Source organism: Solea solea, chromosome 8 (assembly GCF_958295425.1).
Source record: "Solea solea chromosome 8, fSolSol10.1, whole genome shotgun sequence".
Classification (NCBI taxonomy): domain Eukaryota; kingdom Metazoa; phylum Chordata; class Actinopteri; order Pleuronectiformes; family Soleidae; genus Solea; species Solea solea.
In genome coordinates this window covers 508,735-520,996 of record NC_081141.1, presented here as the reverse complement: position 1 = coordinate 520,996, position 12,262 = coordinate 508,735, and the positions used below count along the sequence as shown (strand labels likewise).

The 12,262-nt window shown below is 40.3% G+C and overlaps 1 protein-coding gene across 1 annotated transcript in view; it reads left to right on the top strand.

Annotated features, from left to right (window-relative positions):
- The window catches only part of pdzd2 (PDZ domain containing 2), a 39,154-nt gene extending 29,529 nt beyond the window's left edge, over positions 1-9,625 (top strand). Inside the window, exons 20-27 of the mRNA XM_058635819.1 lie at positions 574-718; positions 2,373-3,095; positions 3,201-4,797; positions 6,650-6,773; positions 6,892-6,993; positions 7,915-8,167; positions 8,825-8,935; positions 9,269-9,625. Coding sequence (XP_058491802.1) covers positions 574-718; positions 2,373-3,095; positions 3,201-4,797; positions 6,650-6,773; positions 6,892-6,993; positions 7,915-8,167; positions 8,825-8,935; positions 9,269-9,312 — 3,099 coding nt within the window. The 3' untranslated portion in view covers positions 9,313-9,625. The remainder of the gene's footprint in view (positions 1-573; positions 719-2,372; positions 3,096-3,200; positions 4,798-6,649; positions 6,774-6,891; positions 6,994-7,914; positions 8,168-8,824; positions 8,936-9,268) is intronic.
- Positions 9,626-12,262: the final 2,637 nt, after the last annotated feature.

Here is a 12,262-nt window from a genome sequence, read left to right as displayed (position 1 = left end):
TCTAATCTCAGTCTAATCTCAGTCTCACACACTGAGCAGGTGCTGCTGAACGTCCTTCAGTGTTTCCTGATGACGCAGCGTCACAGCAGGATGTTTCTGTCATCATGAGAGAGGAGGATGATGATGATGATGATGATGATGATGATGAAGCTGTCTGACAGGACACAGTGTTTCAGGATCAGATGCATTGATTGATCACAGAGGGTCTGACAGGGATCATGTGGTTTCACTGTTTGATGATCAAGTGTTTGATCTCTTCATGAGTTTCTATGATAAGCTTCTTGCTCGCTCAGTGACACGTCAGTAAATCTGGGACTGAGACCTGGATAAATTACACCTGCCCAGGCCACGCCCTCTTATCCTGGTTTGACGTTCGTGCCACAGACTTAAGTCATGATGAAGTTAGTCTGAGTCTGACGCTCTCTCACATATCCTGGATATCTTCACTGTACGTTCATGCAACACAACCTTGTGTGTTGTTGTGTGTTGTTTTGTGGTCGTTCTTCTGTCAAACCTTACAATCAGACATGACTGACACGTGACGATGCCTCTCTCATGTGATTGTATCTCCAGGTATCTCCAGCTGTGCTGTGTCCTGGAGATGAAATAGTAAAGATTGGAGAGCTGCTGGTGTGTTCTTCGAGCTACCAGGAGATCTGTGAGCTGATGCACAGCCTTCCCACCACTCTGTCTCTGGAGGTCAAGAGACCCGTGTCAGGTGAGACTCTGTTTTTAAGGAAAGGCTAAAACGGTGCTAGTAACCACAACACTCGCACAACTATCTGGAAACAAATGCAGAGTCTTTAATGTGTGTGACGCTGTCCTGAGACCTGAGACATGGACGCTCCTCCTCTGTGAAGGAGTAGAACAAACATCTATGCTCCTTCAGTCTATCATATCTTTGCTGTCTGTCTATCTGTCTGTCTGTCTGTCTGTCTATCTATCTATCTATCTATCTATCTATCTTTGTTATCTGTCTGTCTATCTGTCTGTCTGTCTGTCTGTCTATCTATCTATCTATCTATCTATCTATCTTTGTTATCTGTCTGTCTGTCTGTCTGTCTATCTATCTATCTATCTATCTATCTATCTTTGTTATCTGTCTGTCTATCTGTCTGTCTGTCTGTCTATCTATCTATCTATCTATCTATCTATCTATCTATCTTTGTTGTCTGTCTGTCTGTCTGTCTGTCTGTCTATCTATCTATCTATCTATCTATCTATCTTTGTTATCTGTCTGTCTATCTGTCTGTCTGTCTGTCTATCTATCTATCTATCTATCTATCTATCTATCTATCTTTGTTATCTGTCTATCTGTCTGTCTGTCTGTCTTTATACATTATAAACATTATATAACATTTAACATTATATAACAATATAAACACTATATTCTTCCAAACGTGGGTTTGATTCCTAAATGTGACTCTGTCCCTAAACTGATTGTATGAATAACACGGCGTTATTACATTTAGAGTCAGGCTGCTCGTCCATGTCTCACTGTCTTATATCCACACCTCAAAGTCTGTGTGTGCGTGTGCGTGTGCGTGTGTGTGCGTGTGCGTGTGCGTGTGTGTGATTCTCAGTCATTAGTGTCAGAATGCTGCTCAGTATTAAGTAGAGAAACCATCTCTTTCCCTTTTACGCTGTTCTAAGATGTAGGACCAGCCTTCCCTCAGTCACTGTCCCACAGCAGCCTGTCCACGGTGACTATGTCATACAGTCTATTTGACCTTTAGTGGTAGAATAGTTCCCCTGCAGTTCATCCCTGTGTGTGCATGTGATAATAACTCAGCTTCATGTAGATGTTAGTGAAGTGTAGAACAGATAATGCTGTGGATCACACTACAGTTATATAACATAACATTAGAATCTATTCATGTCAACATCATGAAACAGATCGATCCTTTAGTGACCACAGCAGGATCTGCACTTTAATCTTTCTTTACTAACCACTCACTGGATTTAGGACAATTAGACTGTACATGTTTATGCACCAGCTATTTTCAATCATCATCTTCTGACCTGGTATGAATATCTATCTGTATCTAAATGGAAGTGTGAATGTATCCAGATGTGTCCTGAATGTGTCGTCATATCTGAACAATCATGACACCAATTCATCCTCAGCTGACGACTTCTGATCAGCTGTAGCTTCACAGTAAACTCAACATCATTGTAAACATCCCATCAGTTCATTTATCTGTGGAAAAAAAAATAAAAATAATAATAATTCACATCATAAAAAACAGATTTTAGCCACTTAACAAAAGAGTCACCTGATAGAATCTTCAGTATCTTAAGAACACATGTGCGGCTCTAAATGACGGTGTCATGTGATTAAATACCTGCTCATCCTTCCTCTGTGCTTCCAGCTGTCGACCATCTCTCCAGTTTGATGATGTCATCAGTCAGCAGTGATGAAGTGTCCAGACTGAACGCAGCCAGATGTGCAGCAGGGAACTGTGGGACACTTTCAGAGAATCCCAACCACAGAACCCCAACAGGCCACGACTGTGGAACGCCAGTCACTGACATAGATGACATTTTCCTTGAAGTGAAGCTCTGCGATGATAGAAGCCACTCACACACGAAGCCTTCACACGAAACATCGTCCCACTGTGTCGTCCAACGTCCTGTCCCCGTGTCTGAGGAAGACCGACAATCCCGTATCCTGGACAACTCTGCTGTGGATGAAAGACATGAGGAATGTTCCCTTGTTCCCGTGGAGACGACGCATGTGAACCAACCACAGGAAAATACTGTGTGTAAAAGCATGTACCCCAGAGGAGATGACTGTGATTCCAACAGTGACAGCTCTCAGACCAACATGACGGTCAACTGTCGTCTTCATGAGTCGTCCTCAGAGGACGAGGACGTGGAGATTTGTTCTCGCGATGCACAGAAACCTGCTGCTGCTGCTGCTGCTGCTGCTGCTGCTCCACGGTCTGATTTAAACCTGACGCTAAACACAGCTTCACCTTTTCAGCACGTCAGCTGTCTGGACACAAACACTGACCTGACCTCTGATCTGACCTCGGGTCTGACCTCTGATCTGACCTCAGGTCTGACCTCTGATCTGACCTCTGACCTGACCTCTGATCTGACCTCTGACCTGACCTCTGACCTGACCTCTGACCTGACCTCTGACCTGACCTCTGATCTGACCTCTGACCTGACCTCTGACCTGACCCCTGATCTAGTGAAAAACAGAGAAAACTCTGTGACGTCAGGCTCCTCCTCTACAGAAGCTCCAGTCCACTCTGCAGACAGTCCACCACCCGTGTCCCAAAATACCACGACCACTGAATCATGTGACAAAGTTAAAGAGTACAATATTTACAGCAGGCCCTCCTCACCAGATACACACTCTGTGACACGCAGTGAGACACACTCTGTGACACACTGTGTGTCACGCAGTGAGACACACTGTGCGTCACACAGTGAGACACACAGTGTGACACAGAGCCTCTCTGCAGATACGTCTCTGTCGTCAGAAACGAGTCCCTGGCCTTCAGCAGAGACCTCCTGGTCCAGCATCAGCAGGTCAGATACCAGACCCTCAGCGTCCGTGACTTCCAGAGAAAAGACTTTGGACTGTGACACTAACATAAACTCGTCCCTCATGAAGAGCTCCAGCTCAGAAGAGCCTGAGAATCCAGACTGTGGTGTGAGAGCGGACTCAGATGATCCCAAACTGAAAAGCTTGAGTATAAAGAGTAAGAACAAACCACAGGAAGAGTTTGTCCTAAAACCTTTAAATGACGATGTTTCCCTGAGCCAGGCATCAGTGTCACACATGTCCAGTATCCAGACTGATGTGATCAATGAAAGACCAGATCCACCCGAGCACTGTGCAGTGGCCAGAGGACAACCTTCCACTCAGAGGACATTTATAGAGGTTCAGCTGTCCTCCTCACCCTCAGCAGTCCTGCCACTCTATGAATCAGTGAATTTAGACTCCGCTCCGAAACGAGCCCCTGTGCCGTCTCCTGACCTGTCCAGTGAAGAAAGAACAGATACTTTGGTCTCTGATGCACTTTGTCCTTCTGAAGAATCAAATTCAACCACCAGTCACTGCTCAAGTCCTTCAAATCCTGGTTCTAATGTCAGTGAAAGGCCAAAGAGCAGCTCGTCTCGACTGTATGTGAAAGTATCAGAGAGACAGAGCTTCTCCACAGACTGCAGTCCCTTCTCTGTCCGACATAAAATCAAATCCTTTGAGAACTTGGCTCACTTTGACAAGCCTGTGGCTAAAAGCAGTGACAGTCAGTCGTATGCACTGTCGTACAGAGCCTCCATTAACCAGAGGATCGCTGGTTACATGGGTTCAGTTAACTCTGCTGGCTGCAGGACACGGCAGCGGAGTTTTACTTCTTACGCGGAGAATCCAACCCCCGTCGCACTCTGCTCACCTCTTGTTGGTAAACCCTCCTCGAACCTGGAGCAGCCACACCGACACAGTCCTGCTGCGGAGCTTCCACAGACGCCTCCAGTGCTGCGGAGGAAACATGGCAGACTTCCACGCAGCAGGCTGCAGCAGCTCAGAGCGCTCAGCATGCCTGAACTGGAGAAGCTCTGCACCGAGGACTTCAGCAGCAGCAGCAGCAGCAGCAGCAGCAGCAGCAGCCGCAGCGCAGCTGCACAGAAGACACACACGGAGATCCGTCCTGCAGGAGAACCCACCAAAGACCCAGAGACGGAGAGTTTTCCACCCACAGTGGAGATGATGAGCCACGGTGAGCCAGGATCCACTGAAGAGAGTCTGCAGAGAAGCCCCGAGGCCGGCTGGTCCATCAGGTGAGGACATGTACCACAGTTTGAGAACCATGGCTATAAATATGTATTTATATAAATGTATGAATAAATATCAGAAAGTCTTATTCTGTAAGAATATAAAATAAAACAGGAGAACTCTAATACATTAAAATGCTGTGGCTGGTTTAGTTTGTCTTAATGGATCATTATGTTTTTAAGTAAATGGTTTTGTGAAGTCTTTAGTATCATTGTGTAAGAAGCCGTGTTCAGCCACCATGTGTCATATTTCATGGATTCATTAAGTGTTGCCGTCCAGGTTTGGACACATGAACACATGAACACATGATATACATGAATCATTGGTTAAAAGTTGGATTAGTTTAGTTTTCTTTTTGTAATAGTGATGATGATTTGTCAGTAATATTAGTGTAAAACTTCTTCATGTATTATGTCAGTAATATTAGTGTAAAACCTCTTCATCATGTATTATGTCAGTAATATTAGTGTAAAACTTCTTCATCATGTATTGTGTCAGTAATATTAGTGTAAAACTTCTTCATCATGTATTGTGTCAGTAATATTAGTGTAAAACTTCTTCATCGTGTATTGTGTCAGTAATATTAGTGTAAAACCTCTTCATCATGTATTGTGTCAGTAATATTAGTGTAAAACTTCTTCATCATAAATTGTGTCAGTAATATTAGTGTAAAACTTCTTCATCATGTATTATGTCAGTAATATTAGTGTAAAACTTCTTCATCATGTATTATGTCAGTAATATTAGTGTAAAACTTCTTCATCATGTATTGTGTCAGTAATATTAGTGTAAAACTTCTTCATCATAAATTGTGTCAGTAATATTAGTGTAAAACTTCTTCATCATGTATTATGTCAGTAATATTAGTGTAAAACTTCTTCATCATGTATTATGTCAGTAATATTAGTGTAAAACTTCTTCATCATGTATTGTGTCAGTAATATTAGTGTAAAACTTCTTCATCATGTATTATGTCAGTAATATTAGTGTAAAACTTCTTCATCATGTATCGTGTCAGTAATATTAGTGTAAAACTTCTTCATCATGTATCGTGTCAGTAATATTAGTGTAAAACTTCTTCATCATGTATCGTGTCAGTAATATTAGTGTAAAACTTCTTCATCATGTATCGTGTCAGTAATATTAGTGTAAAACTTCTTCATCATGTATTGTGTCAGTAATATTAGTGTAAAACTTCTTCATCATGTATCGTGTCAGTAATATTAGTGTAAAACTTCTTCATCATGTATCGTGTCAGTAATATTAGTGTAAAACTTCTTCATCATGTATCGTGTCAGTAATATTAGTGTAAAACTTCTTCATCATGTATTGTGTCAGTAATATTAGTGTAAAACTTCTTCATCATGTATTGTGTCAGTAATATTAGTGTAAAACTTCTTCATCATGTATTATGTCAGTAATATTAGTGTAAAACTTCTTCATCATGTATTGTGTCAGTAATATTAGTGTAAAACTTCTTCATCATGTATTATGTCAGTAATATTAGTGTAAAACTTCTTCATCATGTATTATGTCAGTAATATTAGTGTAAAACTTCTTCATCATGTATCGTGTCAGTAATATTAGTGTAAAACTTCTTCATCATGTATTATGTCTGTAATATTAGTGTAAAACTTCTTCATCATGTATTGTGTCAGTAATATTAGTGTAAAACTTCTTCATCATGTATTATGTCAGTAATATTAGTGTAAAACTTCTTCATCATGTATTGTGTCAGTAATATTAGTGTAAAACTTCTTCATCATGTATTGTGTCAGTAATATTAGTGTAAAACTTCTTTATTCACCTCAGTGAGAACAAAGATAAGAATAATGCTGTGTTACGATCTGTCCACAGTTTAAAGGAGCTGCTCAGTTCTCCTGTGAGTCGGCATGAGCTGCAAACCTCGCTGCCATCTCTGACAGCGAGGCTAATGGTGAAGACGATGATTCAGGAGACCGAGGAAGAGTCCTTCTCTGAGGTAACACCTGATTCTTCAGACTGTGTCATGTCACTGCTGCTGTCTGAACATGAACATGAACATGAACATGAACATGAACATGAACATGAACATGAACATGAACATGAACTCTCTGCAGGTGACTGGAGACACTCGCCTTGTCGTCCTGTGTAAAGAGGAAGGGTCAGGACTGGGCTTTAGTGTTGCTGGTGGAGATGACCTTGAGCAGAGGGCAGTAGTTGTAAGTACATGTGAACACACAGAAACTTACTGTATGAGCTCATATTCATATGTGTTGTAATTCATTTGCATGATCTTCATATTTCAACATCGTCTCAAGAGAATCCTTTGAAATGACTCAAACATCAGTTGATTTTGATGGTTCACATTCTTAGTGAACACTGGAAGAGGAAGAGCTTCAGTCTATGAAGAAGAAGAGTTTCAGTCTATGAAGAAGAAGAGCTTCAGTCTATGAAGAAGAAGAGCTTCAGTCTATGAAGAAGAAGAGTTTCAGTCTATTAAGAAGAAGAGCTTCAGTCTATGAAGAAGAAGAGCTTCAGTCTATGAAGAAGAAGAGCTTCAGTCTATGAAGAAGAAGAGTTTCAGTCTATGAAGAAGAAGAAGAGTTTCAGTCTATGAAGAAGAAGAGTTTCAGTCTATGAAGACACTTCTTCTTTTTACTACTTTTTACTACTAGCAATGTGTTAGTGAGAGGCCGTGTCAGGATAGCACCTAAACTCAAACTCAAACTCAAACTCAAACTATGAGGAGCAAGCTCTCATTGTGCAGCACACTCATGTTTCTATGTTTCATTTACACTCAACTTAGAAGCAGAATCTGATGTGAAAACAAACTCACTGAATATAATATAATATAATATAATATAATATAATATAAAATAAGGTAATGTAACATAATACAATATAATATAATATAATGTAATATAATATAATATAATATAATATAATATAATATAATATAATATAATGTAATATAATATATATAAGTGCAGGCCAATTCTTAAATTTCTAAAGTTCTGAAAAGTGTAAATGTGCAGCTGGAAAACGTCTGTTTGTGTAACACAGCAGTGAAATGACAACACACATGATCTCAGGGCACTTCACATGTGTGAGACCTTCAGTGTGTGCACCTGTGTGTCCAGGTTCATCGGGTCTTCACTAAAGGTGCAGCAAGTCTGGAAGGAACAATCCAGAGCGGGGACAGGCTCGTCTCCATCAACGGTACAAGTGTGGAGGGTAAAACCCACGGAGAGGTCGTGTCCCTCCTTCATCAAGCCAGACTGTCCAGTCCAGTCTTAGTGGTCATTAGGAGAGACAAGGATTCTGGAACGAGTGTCTCTGTCAGACAGGACTCAGTCAACCATCTAAAGAAGAAGTCTTTGGAAGCTGGTGCAGGTAAATCCTCTGATTACACTCACCTTTACCTGACCTCGTCTTCTTATCTGGAGAGCACATTGTTTGTATTTTTCAGAACATCACAAAGTCCTCCTGGACCCGCTCATCATTTCCTCTTCAATGACAGGAAGTAGAAGTTGTTAATTCGAAAGATTGACCATCATGATGCAGCCGTTTGTTCACCACTAACTTTCCCACATAAAAATCCGTAGAAAAATGTGCCGTTTTTAGCTCGAGGGACAATGAGGGCGACGGTGGCTCAGTGGTTAGAGGGTCAGTGGTTCAACTCAGAGGTTGTGGGTTTGATTCCCTGGCTCTGCTGGTCTACATGTCGATGTGTCCTTGGGCAAGACCCTCAACCCCACGTTGCTCTGACAGTAGATGTCAGTGATAATGAATCTTTGTCTTTATGTTTAATAATTGACGAGGATGCAGTGTTAGCTCCTTCTTCCATTACGTTACGTTACAGTATGTTACGTTACGTTACGTTACGTTACGTTACGTTACGTTACGTTAAATTATGTTACATTACGTTAAATTACGTTACGTTACTTACATTACGTTACTTTACGTCACGTCACGTCACATGTCATGAGCAGACGCTTTTGATCCTTCAACATATGTCTGTCATTGTGGGCGGGGACTATCTCTTGGCAGCAGATGTCGGTCCAGGTGGTGTTTTAACGGTGGAGCTTCAGAAGACCTCAGCAGGCCTGGGCTTCAGTGTGGAGGGAGACCGGCCTCTCCTGGTCAAACGTCTCTTCAAAGGTGACCTGCTCTCCATAAGTCTCTCCGAAAGTAGATATTAGAGGTAAATGCTCACGACGTGACTGTGTGTGCATGTTTTTATCACTGGCTCAGGTTTTTGTGTGGTTGCTTTAGGAATTCATGTTTCTTCCAAAAACATGACACATGACATGATAATAATGATGATTTTTATAATGTTTTGATTAGATTTCCTGGGATTAAACCCTAACACTGACTGTGCTGCTCACCCTTCACCTAGAAACAAAAACTTCAAAAAACCTGAACTATCTCTTTAACCTGTAAACCTGTATCATGACACACACGTGTTAAAGCTGCTTCTTTCCTCTTTAACAGAAGGTGCTGCAGAGCTGTCAGAACTGATCCAGGTTGGGGATTAGGTCCTGTCTCTGCGAGGCCTCACGCACCAGGACCACTACTGAGGCCACAACGACCTCCTCATCCATGCATGACAAGAATCCCGGACCATAGTGATCAAGAATATGGAACAATGTGAAACAGAGCAGCAGAAACAAAGACAATATGAGCACTTTTTAAAGTCTATAGATTGTGTTTTATCTTGTCTGTGTTGTTCCTATAACAGAGGTAAACGTGGATGGACCACTAACAGTAGATTTACTGTGAATGAAACGTTTGGTTTTCATTTGTGCTTTCTTAAAATAAAAAGAACAAAGTCACCATGTGAAAACATTATTTGTTAAGTGTTAGAATCCACATTTGTTCTGTTCAGAGGACGTTCTCACTGCAGATGACAAACACTGACAACATGCTTCTTCCTCTCTAGTGGTTGCCATTATTTTTTCTCAGCAGCAGGAATTCGCTGGACGTGGTGGATTCAGAGTGTCCAGTTAACCCAATCAATGGGCAGCTGTGGGGATCGGGTACCTTGAGCCCCTGACATGTCAGAAACCCTGCGGTTACAAGGCAAGTTCCCTTTCCACCAGGCCACGGCTGTTTGAAATGAAGGAAGAAATGAAAATATGATGTTAAAAATATGATAAAGTGAAGATGAGGTGTGTTTTTTGCAGGATGTGAAGGAGAAAGCAGTCGGACTCACGGTGGAACAGGTGACACACACACACACACACACACACATGATACAGCCTGCTGAATGATGTACAGAATAATAACAAATGTGTAAGTTAAGTCTCGTCCTGCAGAGGGCAGTAATACATCACATGACACTACCATGACATACAGGAAGGAGACAACTGAAGAAGTAAATGACAATACTTGATAGTAACTGTTCAGGTATGATGTGTAAAAAATCATCTTACAATTGTGAAATAATTGTATGTAAAACTATTTATTTCATTTTCCATCAAAAAATGTGGCTGAAAGAATAATTTAAGATTAAATGACAGATAAAAACTCACTCAAGGTAAAGATGCTTATTTAATACCTTACTATGATTCTGATGATGAGTTAGGAAACATGGTCATTATGTGTGATTTATTCTTTTATTTTCAATTCAAACAAATATAACATAATATTCAACTGGCCTGAAGACAAGGGACAAAAATGTTCTCTCCAAATAATCATTTTTTAACGTCTTCATTCCCTCTTTGGGTAACGTGCTGTAGTTTAGGTCTGTGGGCACAGGATGGCGCCAGATCTCCATAAAGATTTCATCAACACTTGTAAACTTCAGAGTGAACTCTCCTGAACAAAAACTGAGACTCCAATGAAATAATGTGGAGTTTTCTTGTTTAGCAGCTTGAGTTTTTAAGTCTTAGAACACATGACTATGTTTAAACGTACAGTTTATGCAGACGCTATAAGAACGTGCACAACCTACTTTTCTACTCATGTTTACAATCAGACTGAATTTGTGAAATTTAGAAAAATTTCACAGTTCAACGTTCACGTGGCTCATTTTTACGAACAAAAAGAAAAAAAACTCTATTTTGTGACTTCTGCACAATTATTGCTACTTTGTATCACAAGTAAAAATTTGATATATCAAAATAGTCGTAACTTTGACTCAACAACACATAAGAAGATGAAAAAAACAACGGATTAAAGGCTGAATATGTGACCTATAAACACACACACACACTCAGGATGTCCATATAAGGAGTTGTGTGTTATTCCCAAAGGTGCACCTGCGGCACACATCTGGGTTAGGTTTATAAAAGGTTCTGAAATGATTTTAGTTTTTGGTTTGTGGCTACACCTGATCAGAACTGTAAATGATGTTTGCCACATCGGTTCTTTTCTATTTAAGTATCATCATCATCATGTCAGGATCAGTTCATTCATTACAATGTGTTTCCTAAATTCTTCATGTTGTGGTTGTTAATGTTAAACTTCAGCTCCTAAATCATTGAAGCAGCGTCAGAGGACAGTGCTCGGCAGAATGAGCAGAGAATATTTGGAATATTTGGAATATTTGGAAAAATCCATGATGAATTCATAAAAGACGCCAGTTACAACCCACACAACTCAAAATAGTTCCAAATATGTTGGATTCTCTTTGAATCGGATGAAATTCTTACACTGTTTTTGCATTATATTATGGTCTGTATTTGTATATGACTTTTCTGGTTTTGATGACCACACACAGCTACACGCTACAGTCACACAACTCTCCAGGTTTAAAGAACTGGAAAGTTGGAAAGAGCCACCGTCGCCCCCTGTAGTAACAAATCAGGATCATCAATCACAAAGGCAGACCACATGAATATACTGAGGATTCATTCATTCATTCATTTTTTATGATAAAAATGATGTACATATATGTAATACGTACATTTATCCATCTAAACACACACACATGTATATATTTAATACATACGTGTATATATATATATATATATATATTAAATGATGTATTATGTTATCTGTCTTATTTAAAGCTTTAGTTCTAGATTGAATGATGATTCTTAACTTTAATGGGTTGACAGCGTCGCAGTGATTCATTTAATGTTTCATCACATTATTTTTCTGCTCAGTTATTGAAATATTGAACAGATTTAAAACTGTATAATAATTACACAGAAAAACAAAAACACATGAACAGAGCAGCACTGAGAGAAAGCCGGGTTCCCACAGACGGCGTCTCACAGCTGAACGATGTCATTACATGACAAGGTGCTGACTTCAGTTTAACGACCGCAATTGCGAAATATGTTGGTGTCGTGCTCGCTGGTGTAATTTGGACATTTCAGATAAAGACGGCACAGATTATGCCTGACATGCAGTATAATACTTTACCTTTTTCATGTAATGAACGTAATGATTTTAAGTGGAACGAGAGCTGTGGAAAAGTTTGGCGTGTACGTCAGTAAATTCCACTTCACGTGCCAGCAAACAAATGCGTCTTCTCAG